At 37.1% G+C, this 25588-nt stretch overlaps 1 protein-coding gene across 3 annotated transcripts in view; it reads right to left on the reverse strand.

Moving 5' to 3' along the window:
- Positions 1-1508: 1508 nt before the first annotated feature.
- Positions 1509-25588, reverse strand: part of HOMER1 (homer scaffold protein 1) — a 150161-nt gene continuing 126081 nt past the window's right edge. For 2 of the 3 annotated variants that reach the window (XM_063665435.1, XM_063665434.1), the window contains exon 9: positions 5148-7390. In XM_063665435.1, coding sequence (XP_063521505.1) covers positions 7202-7390 — 189 coding nt within the window. In that variant the 3' untranslated portion in view covers positions 5148-7201. Of the gene's footprint in view, positions 7391-25588 lie in introns of all 3 variants that reach the window. The other variant, XM_054489741.2, reaches the window with a different exon arrangement.

Here is a 25588-nt window from a genome sequence, read left to right on the forward strand (position 1 = left end):
GATTAATTACATACAGGTCTATTAACCAGACACTAACCCCAAGACTGATTTCCTAGTGAGCTACCACATTGTTCTACAACTCTTTTAGGTTTACCTCATTCAAACCCAATCCTTTTGCAGTTCCTCAAAAAGTTAAACATAGAATTCTCATATAATCCAGCAATTCTACTCCTAGGTATATATCCACAAGAATGCTAGAAAGCAAGAACTCAGATAAATTGTACACAAATGTTCATAACAGCAACAGTCACAAGAACCAAACAGGGGAATCGACCCAAGTACCCATCAACAGATGAATTAATAAAGTATCATATATCCACACAATGGAAAATTATTCAGCCTTGAAAAGTAATGAAATTCTGATATATGCCACAACATGGATGGATCTTGAAAGTATTATGCTAAGTGAAACAAGCCAGACACAAACAAAACAAATATTATATGATTCCACTTATATGAGGTACCTCGAATAGGCCAATTTATAGAGGGATAAAGTAGAGCAGAGGTTGCCACAGGCTGCAGGGGCAGGTGGGGAGGGTGGAGAGGGTAGAAGGAATAGGGAGCTATTATTAAATGGGTACAGAGTTTCTATTCGGGATGGTGAAAAGTTCTGGAAAGGGATATGTGGTGATGGTTACACAATGTTGTGAATGTGCTTAATGTCATTGAATCATATACTTAAAAACTGTGAAAACGGCAAATTTTGTTATGTACATTTTATTACAGTAAGAAAGGTTAACAACTCAACACTTGAGGCTGGGCACAGTGGCTCACCCCTGTAATCCCAGTACTTTGGGAGGCCGAGGTGGGTGGATCACCTGAGGTCAAGAGTTCAAGACCAGCCTGGCTAACATGGTGAAACCCCATCTCTACTAAAAATACAAAAATTAGCCAGGTGTGATGGCGCACACCTGTAATCCCAGCTACTCAGGAGGCTGGGGCATAAGAATCGCTTGGACTTTGGTGGCAGAGGTTGTAGCGAGCTGAGATCATGCCGCTGCACTCCAGCCTGGGCAACAAGGGCAAAACTCAGTGTCAAAACAAAAAACAAAAAACAAACCCCCCCCCAAAAAAACAAAACAAAACAAAACAAAACAAAAAACCAAAGTGTTTTCTCCCTGATCTTTGTTACCATCTGTCTGAATATCCTAGAGCCATGAGTTATTTCTGCAACTGATCTAATGGTTTCATCAACCTAGAAAGACATAAAGTTCTGGGCCAGGTGTGGTGGCTCACACTTGTAATCCCAGCACTTTGGGAGGTCAAGGCGGGCGGATCACGAGGTCAGGAGATCGAGACCATCCTGGCTAACACAGTGAAACCCCGTCTCTACTAAAAATACAAAAAAATTAGCCAGGCGTGGTGGCAGGTGCCTGTAGTCCCAGCTACTCAGGAGGCTGAGGCAGGAGAATGGTGTGAACCTGGGAGGCGGAGCTTGCAGTGAGCCAAGATCGCGCCACTGCACTCCAGCCTGGGGGACAGAGTGAGACTCCGCCTCAAAAAAAAAAAGACATTAAGTTCTGGCACAACCAGAATTGACCACAAAGTCACCCAGTACTGACAGCAAAACCCATATCCTGTTAAACTACTATATAGTGTCCGGGGATGAGTTTTATAGGTTTACAACTCATTTCATTAAAAACTTAAGAGATGAGCTGCTTTCCCAAGGCCAAATAGTTTGCTACTTAAATTTATAGATTAAAAGTATGCATATAAAGAATTACTTACTTTTGTTGGATTATTGGAAGTTTGTAAGTTTAAAAAAAAATTGAGTCCAAAACATATTGCATAAATGACACCTGCAAAGAAAGTAAAATTTATAACTTCATAAGAAGTACTGTAAACACCAAAGAAGACTGAAGACGTTCAGAAGACCAGATATGAAATATTTAGTTAACAAGTGCCCTAACAGAGATACTCTAGAGAGGCAAGACAGAAAAGCCAAAAAAATTGTACCACAAATATGAGCAAGACCTCCACCTTTTCACCAGTGTGCTGGATAACTAGACCAATAACCATGGGAACAGCAGGCAGAATCATTTGAGCCTCTTCCCTTCCTTATCCCCCTCCCCTCCCACAGGAATACCCCTGGAAAGGCCGCTATCCATAGAAATAAAATATCAATTAGTACAGTGCCTATCACACAGCAGATGTTTAATACATACTTCTTGATGTTCCATTTCAAACTGAAGTCAGAGAAAACATTCACTTCAACTACATCTGCTTTCTAGTCATGCTTCCTGAGATAGTCATTCCTTATAAATTAAGGTAGAATAATCAAGTAAGTCATATCCACAAGTCATATAGATGTGACTGACAATATATCTGTGTCTATAGTAAGGTAGTTACAATACACAGGTAACAAGAAAAATCATGAATGTTGATAAACACAAAAGATTTTTCTGTGCTACAGAAATGACCTTATATTTGCATTTATTAGGCACCCATTATCTTCACTTCGTGTTGTTAGAAGAAAACAGAGTAATACTTCTATCCCTGGGTATATCTGATATGAAAACAACCGGCAAAAGTAGGTCAGGGCCAGGCATGGTGGCCTGTAATCCCAGCACTTTGGGAGGCCGAGGCGAGTGGATCACTTGAGGTCAGGAGTTCAAGAGCAGCCTACGCAACATGGTGAAACCCCGACTCTAATTAAAATACAAAAATTGGCCAGGCGTGGTGGCAGGTGCCTGTAGTCCCAGCTACTCAGGAGGCTGAGGCAGAATTGCTTGAACCTGGGAGGCAGAGGTTGCAGTGAGCCAAGATCGCACCACTGCATTCCAACCTGGGCAATAGAGTGAGTGAGACTCCATCTCAAAAAAAAAAAAAAAAAAAAAGTAGGTCAGAATCCCACAAAATGGTGAGTTCTGAATGTCAGGTGTCTTATATTGGGTTACAAATCCTGACAAGACAAGTGACAGGGTTTTCTGAAAGTCTCTGAAACTCATTAGTGCCATCTCGATCTGTCTGGTTAAAAGCAGCAGCAAGGTAGGAAATAGTCGGTCTGTGTCTCTGGCTATCCTGATATGCCTCAGATAAAAACTGAAGGCAGCATGTTCCTGCTCTTTTTTCTGCATCTGCTTTCACAAAAAATATCCTCTTCCCACCCAGATATAATCTTGGTGTCTTCTGGAATATGTCCTTTAACCTACACCTGATCTTAGCCAAAAGGCCAAGAAGTGGTGTGTCCTTTAACCTAAAGGAGAGGTCCTTACAGAGACGAGAGACTTGACAAGAAGTCGACTAGGAGTTTGTGGCCTTCTGTCTATTCTAGTCCAGATGCAATTTCTCCCTAGTTCATGTTTTTGGTAAAAATCACTTAAAATGTTTTTTTTTTCTGTTTATTGTACTAAGCAGAAACCACTAGGCAGTGTAGTGCTGACTGAGTTTTTGCGTTTTCTGGGATATGATTTTTAGCTATTTTACTAGGTAATATATAAACAAAAAATGCTAAGTACCCACTACTTTAATTCAGTAACTTTGCTTGTATTTGTGTGACATCTATACAGCAGTTTCTCATGAAGAAAAACTATCATAAAATTTCAAGGTAAAATTTAACATGAATATTAGGAAAAAATACATTTTCACAATTTGGAGTAAGGTGAATGACACATCCTTTCCTTTTCTAGTAATTTCTAAATTTAGAAATTGAGAAATGTTCTAACAGTGTCAATCTCAACTACTTCTTACCTGAAAGGTTTCTTAAGATTTTGTATAAATTAATTTACTTCATGCTATACATTTAGGAGGCAAAAATTCAATGAAAATCATTTCATGACTTCAAGCACAGAATTTCAGGATGTCAAAATCATTTGATATCAAATAAATGCAATGGTTAAAACAACAATAAGAATCCACTGCCATCAAACAAACTTTCCCCGACCTGCCTCCCATTCCAGTACTGACAAAATCAGGACCACAAGGAGATAAGTGACTGAAGTGTATATGCTTCAGTTAAATAAAAACATGGGAGACTGTAGCCCACATGTTAAAGAATACATTTAATTTTAACAGGGCAAATAAACTAGTTTTTAAAGGTAGTGGTGGTGGTGGCTTAATTTTGAGTGTTCCTTTTATTTCCACCTGAAAAAAAAAGTGAGCTTTTCCTCTAACTGCTTCCCAACAGTTCAGTGACAGCAGAACATCAAATCTATGATGGTACTGGAGATCTTCTATAGAGACAAGGAGAGATGCAACTTCGTGAGCATGTTTTAGTCTGCAGAAAGAAAGTGGAAAAGAGAAAGAGAGAGAGAGGAGAACAAAAACTAATTTTCCAGGCAGGGGAATACTTATAAAACCTTTTATGTCAAAGTTAGGATTTCACAACATAACACACTAATGCAAAATCCAGTAGCACCTGAAAGATTTAAGTAAATGCTGTCATCATTTAAATGCTTTTAAATATCTGTAAAAGACTGGAGGAAAAAAAGATAAAGTACATTCTCCAGAGAACAAATGTATTTCAAAATAAAAACTGTATTTTTGCTTTTTTTTTTTTTCAATTTTTGTTTTTGTACAAGGTTCAATAGTTATCACATATTAACTTATACACAACGGGATCAACCTCCTCCTCCATGTCGCTTCAAGTCCACATGTTCAGGCTATAGTCCCCAACATTATTTTCTGAGAAATATATTACCACAGTTTGATTTAAATATAGATACAGTATATAATACTTGTCTCTGGGAAAAATCAAATTTCAATATGCAAATGTTTATATAATACAGAAATGGAAGAAACTACAGTAGGCACACAACCTAATTATGACTTGTGGATGATGATTTCTACATACTCTCCTACTGTAAATGAATAGTTAAAAGTCTTAAGAAGATTTTATTTATATGTGCACTTGTGTCCACCTTATCCCATATACTGTACATGTCTATTGACAATCTGGGAATTTAAAGGTGCAGCCCTCAAGAGATTGTTAAATCACTAAAAAAGGAAACAATCAGGCTCTATTGGACAAGAAAAACACTCACAAAATTTCCAATTTTAAATTTCATACCAGTAGGAAAGTATTAAAAATAATTTTCTGTATATACATATGGGTATATGTATATATTGAATTACACATATGTCCCACATTATCAATACAATTCAAATGGAGACATTTTGGTGAGTTTTTTCATTAAATGATCACTATGTCAAAATTTAAAAATATTTTATTACATAATTAAATTCACTTGCCATTTCAATAGCTTACACTGTTTTTTAAATTTTTTTAACTCTTCATAACTAAACTCCCTGATCCCTAGTGTTAAATCCCCTATTTAAATTAAAACTTGGTGCTCTTTGTTACTCAGAAACTGATGGATAAAATCACATTTACTTCAAAATTCCATCAATCAAATACATTTTGTTACCTGATTTATCAGAGAAATATCTCAGCTCTGAGCATGTGTATCTAAATTATTCTCCCTATAATATATAGGTGAGGAAAATGTCCTAAAATAGATGGAGGTAACGTACATGATGTTACAGCACATATAATACATGATGATTGTTATAAATTTTTCAGAGACACCTGAAAACTCACTTTAGAAACTAACTTCAGAAACAAACCATTTATTTTTCACTCTAATGTAAATTAATATGTATGTATTTACGTACATACACATACATAAAAAACAAAATTATCTAGTATTGAGTAGCTGTTTATGAGTGAAAAAATGGTTACAAATTGGTTAATTAGCTTAATTTTGTACTTAACAATTCAATCATTTTGGGGTACAAACAAGAAGTCAGTGCATTTGTAGACTCCATAGAGTCAGATACTCAAGCACACACTTTAAAAAAGAACCCTCCTCAACATCACAGGCATTGTACAGCAAGAATATATGTACTCTGATGCAATTCCTACTTTATAAGCAGACTAGACAGCACTTGGCTTACTTTTAAAATAGCTTCATAAAATAAATATATAAAGAAATGCATATTTGCTAAAAGTCTTTTAAAATTACATCAAAACAACATTAAAACCCTGTTCACTGAGAAGAGCCTATTGAATTTAATTCCTGTTTTGAAATACCTAGTTAACAGTTCAGAATATTGCCTTGTGAGGTTTGAATCAAGATGTGATTGGTGTGTAGAGCCAGATAGAGTACATGACTTCATCTCTATCTGCCACGATCACAATTTAGATAGAGTCCTCTGATCGGCTGTTTGATGTAAATGGACCCCCTTTAAAATAGCTATACACCTTAAAATTATCTATAATAAACAGTTCCCCAATAACCATTATTATTCGTAAATTGAAATGCATTGATCATTCAGAAAAGATTTCTTGCAAAATATATAAATAAATGTAACTGCATATTCTGTAAATATACTTAACATTGCTAGACCAGACCGCCAATGACGGGCTGCTGTATTTCAGTACTGTGTGTCAAATTTATTAGAAATTTAAAAAGAAAAATTTCTGAGGGACTCAGCTGCCTTCGTTAGTTGGCTTTAAAATGTGTAATAAAATGGGAGACAATATCTTCTCATAAATACATGGAATCAATATGGAAAAGTAAGCTATACAACAGACAAGATTAGAGAACACCAGAGTGTACCAGAGTAGTCACCAGAGTGAAATATCTTCCAGCACAAAAAAGGGAAGAACTCTATACACCCAGTTATAGTATATTTCAATTAAAGATACAGCTCTCTCTCACTCCTGGCAAGAATTAATTGGTAATGGCACTGCTTCTCAGCAGTGCAAAAATATCCTGAGAAATTATTCAGATTACAACAAAAGACAGGCTTTCATCACTAAGTTTTTGCACAAAACACAGCTCTAGATATCGTAAATAAATTAATTTAAAAAGCAGATAATCTTCACTGTGTTGAACACAAAAAGGGGATGTGACCTAGACATTGTTAATTCTCCCATTGGCTAATATCAGGAAAAAAGATTGCATTAAGTGTCTATTTATAACTTTCTAGTTAACTATGGCCAATAATATACATGGAGGTAATTTGTAGTTCAAGTTTTTCATCTCTTTTTTCCCCAACTAGCTACAAGCTGGATTCTAAAATTTACAGTGAAATATACAATTCCAATTTTCAAAAGATTCTCCTCCTGGAGGAGTGATATTCAAATTTTTTTTTTTTTTTTTTTTTTTTTTTGTGCAATCTTGATGCAGAGCCTAAACAGTCCTATGAAGAGAGACAGTGTATCTTTTAATTAATTGGCACTGAAATTTCACTTTCCTTAGCTGCATTCTAGTAGCTTGGCCAAGTTATCTCGTAATTCTGTTAGTTCAAATATCTTTCCATCCAGAATTTCTAAGAGTGTCTTCAGGTTACTGCGAAAAGCTTCTTGTTCATTCTGACTTTTCTCCAGACGTTGCTCTAAGTCAGACAGTTGTCCCTCCAGGTCTTTGTTCCGAATTTCTACTTCCTTCAGAAACAAAAGTGTAACATGTATACATGTCAATTCATCACTTAGAAAACAATACAAAACTCTCTGTTATTACCAATATTGTGGTAATCAATGCAGTTTGACCGTCAGGATGAGCTTCAGAATCTTAATTTAGCACAATTTAAGGAGATTTTAGACTTGGCCACCCCAGAGAGCAATACGATTTTAATGACTGGCTTAGTTATCAATCTATCTAACCACTCAACGAAAATCTACTGACTCATTACTTTGTGCCAGGCAACACTCTAGGTACTTCAAATACCAAGACAGGCTTGAAGACCTATTTATGGATCACTTAGATCTCATTTTTATTGCTGTCCACCTATTTCTCCTAACGCATAATTATTAGCAATCACAGGTGAAAGCAGGCAGAGAAAGAGAGAGAAATTAACTTTTTCTGCTTACTGGCAACTCTAGAGAAAGATTTAGACAAGAAAGTAACTCTCTAAAATGTGATTTTAGGATCCTCTGAATATTATTCTTTGCTTTGCCTCAATATCAAATAAATGTATATGTAGAGAGTATCATTCAATTGCTAGAAACTGTAGTGAAGATACATAATAACTGTACATATTAGAGAATTATAAGTTAACAGTTCCAATATATTGCAAACCAAGGGAAAAAAATGACAAAAGGAAATCAAATGTTCATGACAACAAAAAAAACACTAAACGATTTGTTTTTGACAGAATAAACTCTGGCACACTTAAAAATTATTTAGAAGTTATTACTGCTTTTGTTTTTTTGTTGTTGTTTCTTTTTTTTTGAGACGCAGTCTCACTCTGTCCCCCAGGATGGAGTGCAATGGTGCAATCTTGGCTCACTGCAACCTCCGCCTCCCAGGTTCAAGCCATTCTCCTGCCTCAGCCTCCCAAGTAGCTGGGATTACAGGCACACACCACCACACCTGGCTAATTTTTATATTTTTAGTAGAGACGGGGTTTCACCATATTGGCCAGGCCGGTCTTGAACTCTTGACCTCCAGTGATCCACCTGCCTCGGCCTCCAAAAGTGTTAGGCCTGGCCTATTATTGCCTTTAAAATTGTCTCTAAATGTGACAAATATAATAAAGTGAGTCTAAAAAAATAAAATGACATAAATCAAGCTAATGATTTCATTTTGGTTAAAAAATCAGATTGAGAAAAATGGGAGAAAGCCAACTATTACACTTCAAATAAGCAATTCAGATAAGCAATGAATTGAAAGTTATATATCCTTTCTGGAAAGCTCACTTTTACATTTGAGAGAAACTAAGTGACTGACACAAATTACATTAAGATATATAAACTATATGGGACAACGAAAATATCTTGATGTTAGTTACACAACATGATAGCCTCGGAAAATAAGATGTTTCAAAATGTTAATACATCATTTAAATGTTAATCTCTAAAGGGATTCTATCAAGTCTAAAGGACAGTGGAAATTTTAAAAAAATTAGATCACTGAAAGACAATCTGGTAAATGTTAAATGAAAAGAACAGAATATAAAGTAGCTCACTGAAACTGACAAAAATTCATATGCATGAGGACAAACACTAGGAATTAATGTAGAAATAGGAAATAAAAAATAGTTCTGGTGTTGAAATTAAGGACACTTTTTTCCAAAAATTTATTTTTCTCTCAAGTTGGATAAAGAATGAAAAAAAATTAAAAACTAAATTTTTCTCACAATGTAAAAATTAAACTTTCAAGAAAAATAATTGGGGCAGGGCTCACGCCTGTAATCCCAGAACTCTGGGAGGCCGAATCACCTGAGGTCAGGAGGTCGAGACCAGCCTGGCCAACATGGTGAATCCCTTCGTCTCTACTAAAAATATAAAAATTAGCCAGGCGTGGTGGCAGGCGCCTGTAATCTCAGCTACTCGGGAGGCTGAGGCAGGAGAATGGCTTGAACTGGAAGGCAGAGGTTGTGGTGAGCCGAAATTACATCACTGCACTCCAGCCGCCTGGGGTGACAGAGTAAGACTCTGTCTCAAAAAAAAAAAAAAAAAAAAAAAAGGAAATTGGCTCGAATACATTTAAAAAGTAATAACTCTGGGTTATCTTTGTCAGTGGTTTGACAAGGCTCAAGGATGCTACAGATGAGTTGCAAGAGCCTGGGAAAATATAAGAAAGGAATCAAGCAGCTATAATGATTTTTAAAGGAGGAATTTAAGGAATCGAATCTCAAACTATTGACTGTTAGATGTTAGCCAGGTATGTTTCCAATCTCTTCACTTTGGTTAATCTGCAAGGTCAAGATAAGTAAATTGAGAGGAGAATCTGAAACTAATAAAATATTTATAAATTCAGAAGCCAAACACACGGAGGTTTTAACTATGAGGGAGGACACAGATCCTGAGATCAAATGTAAAAATTCCACTCATAACTGCACAGCATGCTCTCTTGCCTGCTTAAACAATAAGCTCAAGGGTAGAATGTTTCCAACTATAAAAATAGACCAAATGTCATTCACTAGCAGACACTCACTTCACCAGGCACCACCCAGTTTGCCCTCTAAAGCCTTCCTAAAAATGAAAGGCTCCCTTGTTTCCTTGCCAATCAATGAAACAGCCAAACATTCTCAATGGAAGCAAGCAAAACACAAAATTCCCTCAGCTAATAAAATTGTGTTATTCTCTCTAGAATGAATCCCCTACTCTAAGCATCTCTCTGTTTGCAGGAGTTTTACTAGTTAGATAACAAAAAGGACCTAATAACACTGCTTGATGGTGCTTGTCTATTTTTAGGCAAAGAGAATATGTTCCTAGAGCAAGACAACTTAGAGCACAGGGGCCAAGATGTAACAGAAGCCATGGTGAGTGGCACTTCTTAGGTGTCTACCTTTTGTCCATATATATATATATATATTTATATTACAGACAGAGAGAATTTTATATGCATATATTCTGACAACAATAACTTCAGCACCTTTTGTCCATATTTTCCAACCAACCTTTCCCTTCTTGCCTTTCTATTTGTTATTTTTTTGTACAGACGGGGTCTCACTATGTTGCCTAGGCTGGTCTCAAACTCCTGGGCTCAAGTGATCGTCCTGCCGCGGCCTCCCAAAGTGCTGGGACTACAGATGTGAGCCACCATGCCCGGCCTTGCCTTTCATTCTCCTTCTAAACTCATTCTTCTGCTCATTATCATTTTGGCTCTGTTATTTCCCTCTTTTCCTTTACCGATGTAAGGCACACACCAGGGGCAACTAGAGAGAGGCATTGTTCAGCCCTGATAAAGCACAGTAGACCAGAATCATCAACTCCCTTCTGAGTGCTTTAAAAGGTGGGAGAGGATTCAAGATGGCTGACTAGAAGCAATTTGTACTTGCCTCCTCTACTAAGAAGAACCGAAATAGTGACTAATCATACTTCAAATGGATCATCCAAGACAGGACACTGGAACTCAACAGAAAAAGTGACAAGAAATACCTAAAGCAAGGAAGAAGGAAGTCGGATTGGCCAGGACTGGTGGGGAGCTGAGATTCCCCAATATGGATAAAGGGTAAGAGAACCTCAGTGGTCCATATTTCCACCATGAATCCTGCAATCCTAGTCATGGGAAAATCTCTTGGCCCTCACAGGCACTGGAAACTAACACTGCTGGGAGACCGTGTGACAGCACTGCTCTCGGGAGAGCGCTAGCGCTGGGTGCCACACAACTCGAGACCTAAGCTGCAGCAAGGCACCATTTTAGAGCCCCACCTCAAATAAACTGCAGTGTCCTAGAGCCCAGCAGTGCTGTAGCTAAGGCTCAAGAGAAACATGGGCTGTTACACCCAGTGCTTAGGTGCAAGTGACTGCAGGCTACTGCACCCAGGCTGAGTGCCATCGAGGCACAGGCTACCACCGTCAGGGCTGAGGCATGAGGGGCGTGCACATTTCCCACACATCAGCCAAGGCTGCTACCAATGAAGGTGGCCTTGTCCTCCTGAGCAGCAGGACAACAATGTGAGCATTCCTGGGGATTGCCCCGCCCCTACCTACCATGGCTGGCACCTGCACATACCATCAGGGGGACTGAAAACTAGCCTAATTGGCCTGGCTTTGATGCCCTCCATGGCACAGCATATAATCGGGGGGTAGGGGGAGTGAAGGGATTGCCCAGCCCAGTCCACCAATGTTGGCACCTAAACACTCCTCCCAGGGGAATAAGGTTGGGCTTACCTTCCTGGCTGCTACCACCACAGCTGGCACCTACCTGCACATGCCACCTGCAGGCCTGGAGAATGGCCTGTCCAGCCCTTTGCAGCCACTGCCAACACCAGCATGCACTGCACGGGACACAGAGGATTGTCCCACCACTGCCATCGCCCATACTACACCAGTTGCCCAGGGGTCGGAGAACCCACCCACCCTTGCACTGCTGCCACTACTGGCCTCCAATACACCAGGAGACCCAAAAATCAGCTTGCCTGGAACTGCTAACACTGGTGCAAGCAAACACAGCCCTGGAGCCTAAGGACAGGCATACTTGGCCCGCTGGTGCCACCATCAGGGTCCAAAGACTGGCCCACCTGGTGTCCCAGTCCCCAGCAAAACTTCACCACAGCCTCCACTAACTGCACCCTAAGCCACTAAGAAAATCACAGGTACTATTGATGCTATTTACAGCCAAAGAAATCATACAGAGACCATGCTACTGAACACATTCAGAATCAAAGCCAAAGTGCCCTGCGCATCCAATAGCATAGATACATCTACAGGAAAGAATCTTCCCCTATGAAAGCAAATTTTAAAAGTTGGCAGAAGTGACTGTTACACCAGATGTGTAGATACCAGTGTAAGAATACATGAAACATGACAACGCAATGAAATGTAACACCCTCCAAGGAAAAGAATAATTCTCCAGCAACACATCCCAATCAAAACGAAATTCATAAAGTCCCCCCAAAAGAATTCAAATTATTGATTCTAAAGAAGCTTAGTGAGATACAAGAGAATTGTAAAAAACACACAAAGAGGCCAGGTGCAGTGGCTCACGCCTGTAATCCCAGAACTTTGGGAGGCTCAGGCAGGCAGATTGCTTGAGGTTAGGAGTTTGAGACCAGCCTGGTCAACATGGTGAAACCCTGTCTCTCCTAAAAATGCAAAAATTTAGCTGGCTATGGTAGTATGCACCTGTAATTCCAGCTACTCTGAAGGCTGAGGCAGGAGAATCACATGAACCTCGGAGGCAGAGATTGCAATAAGCCAAGATCATGCCACTGCGCTCCAGCCTGGGCCACAAAAAAAGACTCCATCTCCAAAAAAAAAAAAAAAAAGTACAAAGAAATCTGAAAAATAATTCAGGCTATGAATGAGAAATTTACCAAAGAGATATACACTATAAAAAAGAATCAAACAAATTCTGGAAATGAAGAATTCATTGAATGAAATAAAAAATACATTCAAAAGATTCAACAATAGGCCAGATCAAACAGAAAGAATAATTTCAGAACTCAAAGACAAGTCTTTTGAAACAATATAGACAAAAATAAAGAAAAAGTAATAAAAAGGAATAAGCAAAGCCTTTGTGACATACGGGACACCATAAAGTGGCCATAAAATATGCAAATTATCAGGGTTCCAGGAGGTAAAGAGAGAGCAAAAGGGTAGAAAACCTATTTAATGAAATACCAGATGAAAACGCCCCAAATCTAGCGAGATATTTAGACATCCAGATACAGGAAGCTCTGAGATCCCCAAACAGATAAAATGAAAGAAGGACTTCTCCATGGCACATTATAGTCAAATTGTCTAAAGTCAAAATTCTAAAAAGAGCAAGAGATAAGCATCTTGTCACCTAAAAAGGACCCCCTTCAGACCAACAGGGCATTTCTCAGCAGAAACCTCACAGGCCAGGAAAGAATGGGGTGATATAGTCAGTGTTGAAAGAAAAAACAAAAAAACAAAACTGCTATCCAAGCATACTACATCCAACGAAATTATCCTTTGTAAATGAAGGAGAAATAAAGTCTTTCCCAGAAAAGCAAAAGCTGAAAGAATTCATCACCACTATACCAGCCCTACAAGAAATGCTCAAGGGAGATCTAAGTCTGGAAATGAAAGGATGACATTTTCCATCCTGAGAACACATGAAAGTATAAAATATTGTTAAAGCAAACACACAAATAAGAAAGAGAAAGGATTCAAATGGTATCACTACACCAAACTACCAAATCACAATGAGGAACAATAGGAGAAAAAGGAAGGAACAAAGAACAAAACAACCAGAAAGCAATTAGCAACGTGACAGGAACAAAACCTCAAATATCAATAGTAACCTAGAATGAAAATGGATTACATTCTCCACTTAAAAGACACAGACTGGCTGAATGGATTACAGTTATGACCAACTGGATGCTGCTTACAAGAAACATACTTTACTTGTAAAAAGGCTTACAGATCAAAAGTAAATGTATGGAAAAAGATATTCCCTGAAAATGGAAACCAAAAGTGCACAGGAGTAGCTATACCTATATCAGATAAAATATACCTTAATCCAAAAACAGTAGAAAACATGAAGTCACTATATAATGATAGAAAGATCAATCCAGCAAGAGGATGTATATGTTCTCAACACTGGCACACCTAAATTCATCAAGTAAATATTACTAGATGGAAAGACAGATAGATTCCAATAAATAATTTGTGTGGTACTTCAACACCCCACTCTCAGCATTAGACAGACCATCTAGACAGAAAATCAACAAAGAATCATTGGATTTAAACTGGACCTTGGACAGACTGTACTTAAGAGACATTTACAGAACATCTTTTTTTTTTTTTTTTTTGAGACAGACTCTAGCTCTGTCGCCTAGGCTAGAGTGCAGTGGTGTGATCTCAGCTCACTGCAACCTCTGCCTCCCGGGTTCAAGCGATTCTCCTGCCTCAGCCTCCCAAGTAGCTGGTACTACAGGTGCCCACCACCATTTCCAGCTAATTTTTGTATTTTTAGTAGAGACGGAGTTTCACCATGTTGGCCAGGCTGGTCTCAAACTCTTGACCTTGTGATCTGCCCACCTTGGCCTCTCAAAGTGCTGGGATTACAGGCATGAGCCACCTCGCCTGGCCTACAGAACATCTTATACAACAATTCTTCTCATTACCACATGGAACATTCTCAAAGACAGATCATATGTTAAGCCACAAAACAAGTCTCAAAAAATTTTTAAAAATCGAAATCGTATTAATTATCTTCTCAGACCACAATGAAATAAAACCAGGAATCAATACCAAGAAAAACTTTGGAAACTATACAAATATATGAAAATTAAACTACATGCTCCTGAGCAACCATTGGGTCAACGAGGAAATTAAGATGAAAATTAAAAAATATTTTGAAACAAATGAATACAGAAATACAACATACCAAAACCCATGTGACACAGCAAAAGCAAAAGCAGTACTAAGAGGCAAGTTTATAGCAATAAATGCCTACATCAAAAAAGTAGAAAGATTTCAAATAGCAATCTAACAATGTGCCTCAAGAAACTAGAAAAGCAAAAAAAAAAAACAAAAAAAACCAAAAAAACAAAACCAAACCCCAAAATAGCAGAAGGAAATAATAAAGATCAGAGGAGAACAAAACAAAGACCAAAAAATAAAACAAAAAAATAAAGGATAAGTGAAACAAAAATTTGGTTCTTTGAAAAGATAAACAAAATTGATAAATCACTAGCTAGACCAAGAAGAGGAAAAACCCAAATAAACAAAATCAGAAATGGAAAAGGAAGCATTACGACTCACACTACAGAAATACAAAAGATTACGAGAGACTATTATGAGGTATACATGAACAAACTGGAAAACCTGGAGGATATGGATGAATTCCTGGAAACTTACAACTTATCAAGATTTGAATCAGAAATAGAAAACCTGAACAGATCAATAATGAGTAGCGAGACTGAATCAGTAGTAAGAAGTCTTCCAACAAAGAAAAGTACGAGACCAGAGGGCTTCACTGCCAAATTCTACAAAACAATAAAGAACTAATACCAATCCTCTTCAAACTATTCCATAAAAATTGAAGAGGAGGGAACTTTTCCTAACTTATTCTATGAGGCCAGCATTACTCTGATACCAAAAACCAGACAAAGACACAACAAAAAAAGAAAACAATAGGCCAATATCCCTGATAAACACAGATGTAAAAATCCTCAACAAAATACCAGCCAACTGAATTCAACACTGTATCAAAAAGATGATACACCATAATCAAATGGGATTTATACCAAGGAAACAAGGATGGTTTAACACAGAGGAATTAATAAAGGATACATCACATCAACAGAATGAAGGAAAAAAATATGATCATCAATAGATGCAGAAAAAACATTTGATAAGATTCAACATCGCTTCATGATAAAAATGCTCAAAAAACTAGGCACAGAAGGAACATGTTTCAAGATAATAAAAACCTAAGTGACAAACCCACAACTAACATCATAGTGAATGAGGAAAAGCTTTTCCCTCAGAGATAGGGTGAGACCCCTATCTCTCACCATATATAAAAATCAATTCAAGATGGATTAAAGACTTAAATGTAAGACCTAAAACTATAAAATTACTAGAAGAAAACATTTAAAAAAACACTTCTGGACATTGGTGTAGGCAGACTTTATGTCTATGACTTCAAAAACACAGACAACTAAAACAGAAATAGACAAATGGGACTATATTAAACTAAAAAGCTTCTAAACAGCAAAGGAAACAATCAACAAAGAGACAACTTGTTGAATGGGAGAAACTACTTGCAAACTATTCATCTGACAAGCGACTAATATCCAGAATATATAAGAAATGCAAACAACTCAACAAAAAACCACAAATAACTCCACTAAAAAATAAGCAAAGGACATAAATAGAGAATTCTCAAAAGAAGACATATTATGGCTAACAGGTATATTAAAAAATGCTCAATATCACTAATCATCAAGGAAATACAAATCAAAACCAAATAAGATATCATCTTATGGCGAGGTGCGATGGCTCATGCCTATGGTCCTAGCACTTTGGGAGACTGAGGCAGGTAGATCACCTAAGGTCAAAAGTTCCAGACCAGCCTGACCAACATGGTGTAAACCCCATCTCTACCAAAAATACAAAAATTAGCTAGGCATGTTGGTGGGCATCTGTAATCCCAGCTACTCAGGAAGCTGAGGCAGGAGAATGGCATGAACCTGGGAAGTGGAGCTTGCAGTCAGCCAAGATCACGCCACTACACTCTAGCCTGGGTGACAGAGCGAGACTCTGTCTCAAAAAAAAAAAAAAAAAAAAAAAGCTATCATCTTACTGCAATTATAATGGCTATTATCATTACTTTCAGATAACATCAGAATTGAATGGATAGAATGACTATCATTAAAAAGACAAAAAAGAACAGATGCTGGTGAGGATATAGCGAAAAGGGCACTCTTTTACATAATGATTCATGTAAATTAGTACAACTGCTAAAAACTATTGGAGATTTTTTTTAAAAAACTAAAAATAAAAAAACTAACATACAATCAGGTAATCCCAATACTGGATATATGTCCAAGGGAAAATAAATCAGTGCATCAAAGGGATACACACACTAGGATGTTTATCACAGCACTATTCACAATACCAAAGACATGGAATCAACCTAAGTGTCAATTAGCAGATAAATGGATACAGAAAATGTGGTATATACACAATGGAATATTATTCAGCCTTAAAAAGGAGGAAAATCATGTCATTTGGTGCAACATGGATAGAACTGGAGGCCATCATGTTAAGTGAAATAAGCCAGGCACAGAAAGACAAATACTGAATCTTCTCACTGATATATGGGACCTGAAGAACTTGATCTCATGAACATAGAGTATAGAATGATGGTTACCAGAAGCTGGGAAAGGTGTGATGGTGGGAGGAGAAAATGAAAAAAGATCGGTGAATGGGTATATATTTACAGTTAGACAGAAGAAATAAGTTCTAATGTTTGATAGCAGACTAGGGTTCCTATAGTTAGCAACAATATATTGTGTATTTCAAAGGAGTTATAAGAGAGGGATTGAAATATTACCAACACACAGATAAGTACTCAAGGAGCTGAATACCTCAAACACCCTGACTTGATCATTACACAGTCTACACATGTAAAAATTATCACATGTATCCCATAAATATGTAAAATATTGTCTATCAATAAAAGGAAACAAAGGCAAAAACAAAGTATAAAATCCTACTGGGCAGGAGGTTATGCTCTCTATTTGTTAAAGAGCCTAAAATACTACAATGATTAAAAGAAAATTAAATAACAATTATGAATACCACCAATGGCACCAGATCAGTTTAATTTCCTTCCTTCCTCCCTCCCTCCTCCCCTCCCTTCCTTCCTTCCTTTCCTTTCTTCCTTCCCTTCCCTCCCTCTCTGAACCTCCCCCTCCCCCTTCCCCCTCTTCCTTCTTTCTCCCTCCCTCCCTCCCTTCCTTCCTTCCTCTTTCCTTTCTTTCTCTCTCTTTCTTTCTTTCACAGGGTCTCCTTCTGTCACCCAGGTGTACACGTTTCTTTCTTTCACAAGGTCTCTTTCTTCACCCAGACGTGCAGTGGTGCAATCATGGCTCCCTGCAGCCTCAACCTTCTGGGCTCACATGATCTTCCTGCCTCAGCCTCTTGAGTAACTAGGACTATAGGTGCATACCACCATGCCCAGCTAATTTTTAAAATATTTTTGTGGAGACAGGGTCCTACTATGTTGCCCAGGCTATTTGGAAACTCCTAGTCTCAAGCAATCCTTCTGCCTCAGCCTCCTAAAGTACTGGGATTACAGTACTAAACCCAGCTTTAATTTTCTATAAATTTAAATCTTGCATCATTTAATCTAAATAAAAGCTGTAGAAAAATTGACATCTGATATACATCTTAAGCTCTTATGAATAAGATGTATTATTGCCCTATAAGACTGTTAACCTTCTATATAATAGGAACTATAAATAAGACAAGTATGAATAATTTAATAGAAAAATGGGTAAAACATACACACATTTTGAAGCAGTTATTCAACAATTACATCTTCTATGTACTAGGCATTGGGGATAAAGTAGTAAATAAAACAAAGATGGTTCTTGTTTTAATAGAACATACACTCTAAAAGGAAGACGCTGGCAATAAAGAGGTAAACAGAATAGATCTTTGGGCAGCCAAGGTAATAGTGACTGTGTACACCGCAATCACAGTCCTCTATCCTCCCCAAACTATATAAACTATACAAAGGTATGCAAATTCCATGACTTCGACATAACTAGAAGATACAGAACAATACAAACATCAAATTGCCTTTAATTAGAAAATATAAGCACCAATTTCCAGCAGAGGTATTTCTCAAGCTCTCACTCTAACTCTTTGCAAAAGGGAAGGCAGAGTTGTGGGGGCAATGCCCAGAAGAGTAGAGAACAAAAGGGCTCAGACTAAACTACGGTAACCCCAAGAAAGAGAAAACCACTACCAGTGTGAATGCCAGAATACTGAAAAAAAAGTTCTAGAAAACCAGAGCAGACTATAAGAAAGGAGCTTAACAGTATAAATGAAACTTGAGGAGGTAGTCTTAGAAAGGCTGAAGACAGTTCCAAAGAGCAGAAGATAAAAGGAAGAGAAAGGAATCTTGTGGGGTAAAGGGAAAAATAAGCAAGAAAGGAAAATTTAAGACCAAAGAAAAACTATTAAAGGACATACAATCTTTCTTCTGATTGTCTATGCAAAAGAGGGTGTTTTTGAACTAACAATTTATAAACCACCCCAAACTGCTATTCTATCCACAAAATGCAAATGTGTAAGCAATCTTCATCTACACAAACTATTACAAAAGGAAATAGAAAATAGAAAATACTAAAAACACTTGAGTAGATGAATCTTCCCAAAACCAACTATGAAGCAGAAGAAAATTCTAACTCAATATTCCACTCTGAACTAAATATTCTCAAATAAGCATTTAAAAACAAGTTTGAATTAAATATTGAAAAACTTAGAATAGAAATAGGTAAAACAAACAAAACTCCAAAGAACAGAAAGGCTGATTGAACTCATGAGAGAAACAGAAGAAAAAGGCAAAATCCATCAGAAATGAAAACCGAGTTATAAGGACCCAAGGAAAACTAGATTTGAATAAAACTATTTTTAATTCAATTATTATTTTAAATAATCCTAGAGAATGAAAGTGAGATAAAGTAGAGAAAATAGAAAGAGGTTGCAAAAGACAAAATCAAATTACATAAATTAGATCTCCTGAAGAAGAAAAACAACACATTAGAACAGAACTAGTATTTAAAACTTTTATGCAAGAAAACTTCCTGGAAATAAAGAAAAACCTGGATATACAAATTAAAAAGGCCCACTGTGTACCTGGGAAAACATCCTTAACAATGAATTTTGTGAAATATTCTAGTATATCATTTAAACTTTATTTAAAAAATAAAGGAAAAATCCTCAGGGCACACAAGCAAAATAAGTCCAAAACTTATAAGGCAAGAGAATCAGACTGGAATCAGATTTCTCAAAAGAAATACAAAACAAGGCAATAACGGAGTGTCATTTTCAAGTAACTCAACGAAAGAAAATTATGAACTAATTAAATTATGAAATTAAATATCCTGCCAAGCTGTCGCCCCAATACTGAATATATAAGAAAAAAAAAGTTTAAATAAGCAAGATCTCAGAAAGTATGTATCCATGAGCTCTTTTGCAACCATCCACAAGAAGATAAGCTTTATCCAACCAAGAGATCACTGTGGAAACTTCAGAAAAAGGACTGATGGTGAGTGCTATGATTTGAATGTGTCCCCTCCAAAATTCAAGTGTTGAAATGTAGTGGCCAATGTGATGCTATTAAGAAGTGCAGCCTTTAAGAGACTATTAGGTCATGAGGGCTCCTCTCCTCATGAATGGGAGTAAGGTTTCCTCTGCAGTGTTGCTGGCTTGCTCTTCCATCTTCCCCGACGTGAGGAGGCCGCATTCATTCCCTCTGGAGGATGCGCAACAAGGCAACATCTTGGAAGGGGAAAGCAGTCCCACAACCAAACCTGCCCGTACCTTGACCTCAGCTTTCCAGCTGCCAGAAGTGTGAGAAGTTTCTGTTCTTTATAAATTACCCAGATTGTAGTTTTCTATTATAGCAGCACAAAAGGACTAAGACAGGAAACATTTAATATATTTAATGTATAAAGACTAAAACAAATGTAGATGACAGTTAAAAAATAATCTGTTTAGTATTCTGACGAGGCAGAAATAATGCAACCGAAAAATAGGAAGAGAAAGGGAAAAATGAGAGCAGAACAAGCACATTATTATTAAGTGTGTTAATAATTCAGAGTCAAAAGGTATCATTAAAAACTAACAAACCAGGCCAGGCGCGGTGGCTCATGCCTGTAATCCTGGCACTTTGGGAGGCCAAGGTGGGAGGACTGCTTGGGCCCAGGAGTTCGAGACCAGCCTAGGCAATAGAGTGAAACCCCATTTCTACAAAAAATTAAAAAATTAGCCAGGCTTGGTGGCACACACATGTAGTCCCAGCTCCTTGGGAGGCTGAGTAGGGAGAAATTCTTGAGCCCAGGAGGTCGAGACTGTAGGAATCTGTGATTGTGCCACTGGCCTCCAGCCTGGATAACAGAGTAAGACTCTGTCTCAAAAACAAAAAACAAACAAACAAACAAAAACCCCCAAAACACAAACCAGATAGTATATGTTTAAATATGAACACAGGTAACTAGGAGCATTTTAAAGGGGTGGAAGTTCAAAGGTAACCACTACAACAAAACTAAGACCATTTTAAATATCAAGAGATATTTAAAAATCAAGAGATAGTTAAAAAGAGCAAAGAACACATCATATAGAAAAATTATTAATATAATGCACACACAGAAATGATAACATAATAATGAGTTGAGACCAAACATAAAAATCATATCAATAAACATGAATGAGTTATCTACTAGAAAATATTTTCAGTTGGGTCACAAAGCACTATCCAAGTATATGAACACAAGACACACAAGGAGCATTCATAAAAACTGATAAAATATTATGTCACCGAAAAAGCAACAGTAAATTACGTAACACAGAAATTATACAAATAAAACCCTGTGACCCCAATGCAATAGAACTAGAAATTAATAACTAAATCAAAAGATTAAAAAAGACCCTTCCACCAGGAAATTAAGGGACTTTTTATACCTTTCATACAGCTGTTGTATGAAAAGGAAATAAAGCCAAAATCACAGAATTTCCAGAAATAATAATGAAAACATTAAATATCAGAATCTATGGGATACACTTAAAGCAATGATCAGAGGAAGATCTACAGCCTGAAACACATATATAAATAAAAGTGAAAGAATTAAAAAAAGGAATTAAATCCCCTTTCAAAATACTAAAAAATAAAAAACCAAACAAAGCACAAGGCAGGAATAAATAAGATAAAAACAGAAATTCACAAGGTAAATTCATAGGTGGCACTTACTAGTTAATCAAAATTTTGTGTGGTTTTTTTTTTTTTTTTTTTTGAGATAGGTCTTGTTCTGTCTCCAGTGCTGAAGTGCCATGGCACAATCACGGCTCACTGCAACCTCAACCTCCTGAGCTCAAACATTCTTCCCACCTCAGCCTCCCATGTAGCTGGGACCACAGGCATGTGCCACCGCATCCGGCTAATTTTTTGTAGAGACAAGGTCTCACCATGTTGTCCAGTCTGGTCTCAAACTGCTGGGCCCAAGCAATCTTTCTGCCATGGTCTCCCAAAGTGCTGGAATTACAGGTGTGAACCACCGCACCTGTCCAAAATCTTTTTTTTTTAATGTATGAAAAAAAAGGCCAGGCACAGTGGCTCATGCCTGTAATCCCAGCACTTTGGGAGGCCGAGGTGGGCAGATCATGAGGTCAGGAGACTGAGACCATCCTGGCTAATACGGTGAAACCCCGTCTCTGCTAAAAAAATGCAAAAAATTAGCCGGGCGTCGTGGCATGCCCCTGTAGTCCCAGCTACTCAGGAGGCTGAGGCAGAATAGCTTGAACCTGGGAGGCGGTGGTTGCAGTGAGCTGAGATCACGCCACTGCATTCCAGCCTGGGCAACAGAGCAAGACTCCGTCTCAAAAAAGAAAAAAAGAAAAAAGAACTTCACAAAGTAGACACATCACTACTAATTTTAGGTAATCAAAAAAGAAAATGAGAAAGAACAAGTATATCAAATAAGAAGTATAAGACTTCCCATTGAATACAGTCATGCACAGCATGACAATGTTTTGATCAACTGTGAACAGCATATGCAACAGTGGTCCCATAAGATTATACGGGAGCTGAAAAACTCCTATCACCCAGCAGCTGCCGTATCGTCACAGCACAATGCAGTACTCATGTGTTTGTGGTGATGCTGATATAAATAAATCTACCGTGCTGTCAGCTGTATAAATGCATAGCACATACAATTATGTATCGTACATAATACTTGATAAAAATAAATGGCCATGTCACTGGTTTATATATTTATTATACTATACTATTAAAGTTATTTTAGAGTGTACTCCTTCTACTTATTTAAAAAAACATTAATTATCTGACAGCCCCAGGCAGGTCCTTCAGGGAGTATTCCAGAAGAAGGCATTGTTATCATAGGAGATGACAGCTCCATGCCTGTTATTGCCCTTGAAGACCTTCTAGTGGGACAAGATGTGGAGGTAGAAGACAGTGATATTGATGATCCCAACCTTGTGTAGGCATCAGCTAACATGTGTGTTCATGTCTTCGTTTTTTAAAATAAGTTTAAAAAGTTTTAAAAACATTTTTTAATAGGAAGAAAGGTTACAGACTAAGGATATAAGGAAAATAGTTTTCTACAGCTGAATACATGTTTATGTTTGCAGCTATTACAAAAAAGTAAAAAGTTAAAAAAATTTTAAATGTTTATGAAGTTAAAATGTTACAGTAAGCTAAGGCTAATTTATTATTGAAGAAATAACATTTTAAAAAATAAATGTAGTATAGTCTAAGTGCAGTGTTGATAAAGTCTATAGCAGTGTATGGTAATATCTTAGGTCTTCAAATTCACTCACCACTCACTCACTAACCCACCCAGAGCAACTTCCAGTCCTACAGGTTCCATTCATGATAAGTGTCCTATTCAAGCGTACAATTTTTATCTTTTCTACTGTATTTTTACTGTACCTTTTCTATCGTTTCTACTGTATTTTTACTCTACCTTTTCTGTGTTTAGATGTGCTTAGATACAAATACATGAATACTTACCACTGTCTTACGAGGGAGGGAGGGAGGGAAAAGAAGGGAGACGGAGAGAGAGAGAGAGAGAGAGAAGAGAGCCATCCAGAATAAAACAAAGCAAATATAGCCAAAATGACATTTGGGGAATGTAAGTAAAGGGTATATAAAAAATTTCTGTATTATTCTTTCAACTTTTCTGTAAGATTGAAATTATTTCAAAATAAAAAGTTTAATTAAAGAACTTATTTATGTAACCAAACACTGCCTGTTCCCAAAAACCTATTGAAATAAAAATAAATAGTTTAAAAACAAAATAGAAGTAAAAAACAAGATCATTTCAGATAGTGATAAGTACTAAAAGGAAAATTAAAAATGGTAATACTACAAAAAATACCTGGGATGGAGTGTGGGGGACTGTAGCATAGTGCTTAAATTGGGAAGTCAGAGAAATTAACATCTGAACTAAGACCTAAACTAAAAATAGAAGCCAGCCATCTGAAGATTTGGGCAAAGAATTCCAGGCAAAGATATTCCACATGCTCTAAGGTGAAAATGCACTTGTGACTTCAAGATACAGGTAATGACCAAATGCATGTGAAAAATTGTTCAATGTTATTCATAATTTAAAAATTAATTAAACAGTTGAGTCACTTCATTTCTTAAGAGATGGCAAAGAACGTGTCCAGGGGGTACCAATATCCAGTGGGTACCCTGCTTTTCCAGATGTCAATTTCCCAGCATAAGAAATTTTAAAACATTGACACCAAGCAATTCTCATTTGAAAGTTTATCTTAAAGAATAATCAGAAAGCAAAGATTTATGAAAAAGGTTGTAATATTATTTATTTATAGCATAACATTGGAAACAACATAAACTGCCATTACTATAGGAATGCTGGAAGAAAACTATGATACCTCTATATGGGAGAATTCTATGCAGCCATTGGGCTTATGACATAAAGTTAGATAAAAATGTATATAAACAAAAAGTGGTATCTATATCCATCTCTTGTAAAGAAAATATTATCTAAACCAACACTGGGACAAGAAAATGCCAGTTACTTTGCCTTAAGATAACAGGATTATGATTTTTTAATATTATGGAATTATGATTTTATACTAACCTTGCTAAGTATATTTTTTGAAATTTTTCTAATTTTTTTACAATGGGCATGTTTTTCATAGTATTTATAATAGAAATATCCAAATATTGCCAAATATCAAAAACTCATAAATTAGAAAAACTGTATCACGGTATCCTTAATTTACCAATAACTATACATTTTCTATCCACATTCATACCTCTAATCCAACTCTAAATACTGCAATTTCAGGATTCTTTTCCAAGGAATTTAATGATCCCAATTTTCTGTACTGAACTTATGAATGGAGGTTCAAGGGTGCTGGGACTTTTGATAAACAGGAGATGTTTCTGTGGGAGGGAGAAGGCTGCAGAAGAGGAAATTTCTTTGAATTGGAAAAAATATGTTATTTTCTGTAGCTTGTTCTTTTAGAATTCATCCTCAGGTTTTCTAAAAGCTTCCCTGTCCTGTTCTAGGTAGGTTGTTTTGATAATATTTTTGATATTCAGTGAAAGGATGGGTAAGAATTATATTCACAATTTCAAGTGCCAGCTATAAAATTCAATTACTGCTCTATCAGTGATGAAATCCATTCATTCACACATTTATTGAGAAAGGGTCTCATTCTGTCACCCAGGCTGGAGTGCAGTGGTATGATCATAGCTCACCGCAACTCCCAACTCAAGCGAGGCTCAAGTGATCCAAGCAGCTGGGACTACAGGTGCACACCACCACTCCCAGCTAATTCTACTGTTTCATTTTTTTGTAGATGCAGCATTTCGCTATGTTACCCAGGTTGGCCTTGAACTCCTGGCCTCAAGAGATCTTCCTGCCTCAATCTCCCAAAGCACTGGGATTATAGGCATAAGCAACTATGCCTGGCTTCAAATACATTTAG

This window comes from Pongo pygmaeus, chromosome 4 (genome assembly GCF_028885625.2).
Source record: "Pongo pygmaeus isolate AG05252 chromosome 4, NHGRI_mPonPyg2-v2.0_pri, whole genome shotgun sequence".
Taxonomy (NCBI): domain Eukaryota; kingdom Metazoa; phylum Chordata; class Mammalia; order Primates; family Hominidae; genus Pongo; species Pongo pygmaeus.